General features: G+C 65.3%; 1 protein-coding gene across 1 annotated transcript in view; it reads right to left on the bottom strand.

The window, feature by feature from the left end:
• The window catches only part of SLC12A5 (solute carrier family 12 member 5), a 14895-nt gene that overhangs the window by 5548 nt on the left and 7956 nt on the right, over positions 1-1391 (bottom strand). The window contains exons 10-12 of the mRNA XM_029960422.1: positions 1243-1341; positions 1028-1085; positions 201-375 (exon numbers count right to left, since the gene is read on the bottom strand). Of these exons, the coding sequence (XP_029816282.1) occupies positions 201-375; positions 1028-1085; positions 1243-1341 (332 nt within the window). The remainder of the gene's footprint in view (positions 1-200; positions 376-1027; positions 1086-1242; positions 1342-1391) is intronic.

Raw genomic sequence — 1391 nt, 5'->3', positions numbered from 1 at the left:
GGCACTCTCCTCCCACTGACACGGCAGCCGGAGCCACCACGGCCGCCCACCGACACGCCGGTGCCAGCGGGATGAGGGCAGGGCAGTGGGGCTGCTCCGGCAGCCAAGGTAGTGGGTGGCCACTGGTCCCTCATGCTAGTGGGAGCCACAGCCATGGTGGGCGCTCAGGGTGGGCAGCACTGGACCTGGGGGACACCTACCCTGAGGAAGGGCACGATCCCATCCCTGGAGATGGCTTGCAGGAGGCGGGGGGCTCCCGTGAGGCTCTGCAGCCCAGCCCCACAGGTGGAGAAGAAGGAGCCGATGACAATGACCCACGGGGACGGCCATGCCAGGGTGCCAACCACCAGGTTCCCGTTGACAGCCTCACCAAACCTGCGGGGCACCAGCATCACCTGTGGCTCTGTCCCGTGACTGAGCCCTGAAAGCACCAGCACCACAGCAGCACAACCCAGCCCCCCACAACGACACCACCTTGAGAGGATGTGACAGGACCCAGGAAGGGCCCACCCCCCATGAGGGGCAAGCAAGGGAGCGGGATCTGAAGTCACCAGGGGCCTGCCCCCATCCCTGTAAGGGACAAGGGGAGGTGTGGAACAGGACTCCCTGTCCCTTTGCCAGAGGAGGCTGATGATGCTGCATGCAGTTGGATCATGTTTGTGTTGGTGCTGGCGACCCAGAAGTGTCACCTGCAGCGTGAGGCGAGCGGGGCTGCCCCAGATAGGCAGGAGCACGAGCACGGGCAGCCCTGGCTGTTGACAAACAAGCGGCTGCCTGCAGCCCCAGAGCAGGAGGAATGCAGCAAAATGTGGGGGGGCAGGGCACACACAAGCCCCCAGTGCCTATTATAAGATCGAGTCCCAGCTCGAGACACCCACAAACCCTCCAGTGCCACTGCATCTGCCCAGTCTGCCCTAGTTGCAAGCTCCCCCATACCCCCACCTGCCCCCAGGGCTGCCCCTGCCCCAGCCCATTCCTGGGGGCTGCCAGCCTCCCTTCATGCCCCCCGTGGCCCCGGGACACTCACTTGTCACGCAGGACGACCCCCTCGATGCACGCTCCGAAGAGGACTACGGAGCTGATATCTGCCAGGCGGTCAAGGAGAGCCAGGAGGGTGTGGAGTCCTGCCTGCCTGCCTGCCTGCCCACCTGCCCAGTGTGGCACTGGGACCCCGCCCCAGCCCTGCAGAGCCAGCCCACCCACCCTCAGCCCCACAGCCCAGCCTCAAGCCCTGAAGGATACAGACAGCAGAGGTGGTGGCGATGGCCAGGATGGTGCCCGTGGGGATGGACTTCTGGGCATCCCGCAGGTCTCCAGAGCGGTTGGAGCCAGCCATGATGCCTGAGGAAAGAGGAGATGGTGACAGGGGGAGCAGAGCTACAGCCCACAGC

This window comes from Manacus vitellinus, unplaced genomic scaffold, assembly GCF_001715985.3.
Source record: "Manacus vitellinus isolate BGI_N305 unplaced genomic scaffold, ASM171598v3 scaffold_26_pilon, whole genome shotgun sequence".
NCBI lineage: Eukaryota > Metazoa > Chordata > Aves > Passeriformes > Pipridae > Manacus > Manacus vitellinus.
This window is presented reverse-complemented; position numbering and strand designations above follow the sequence as displayed.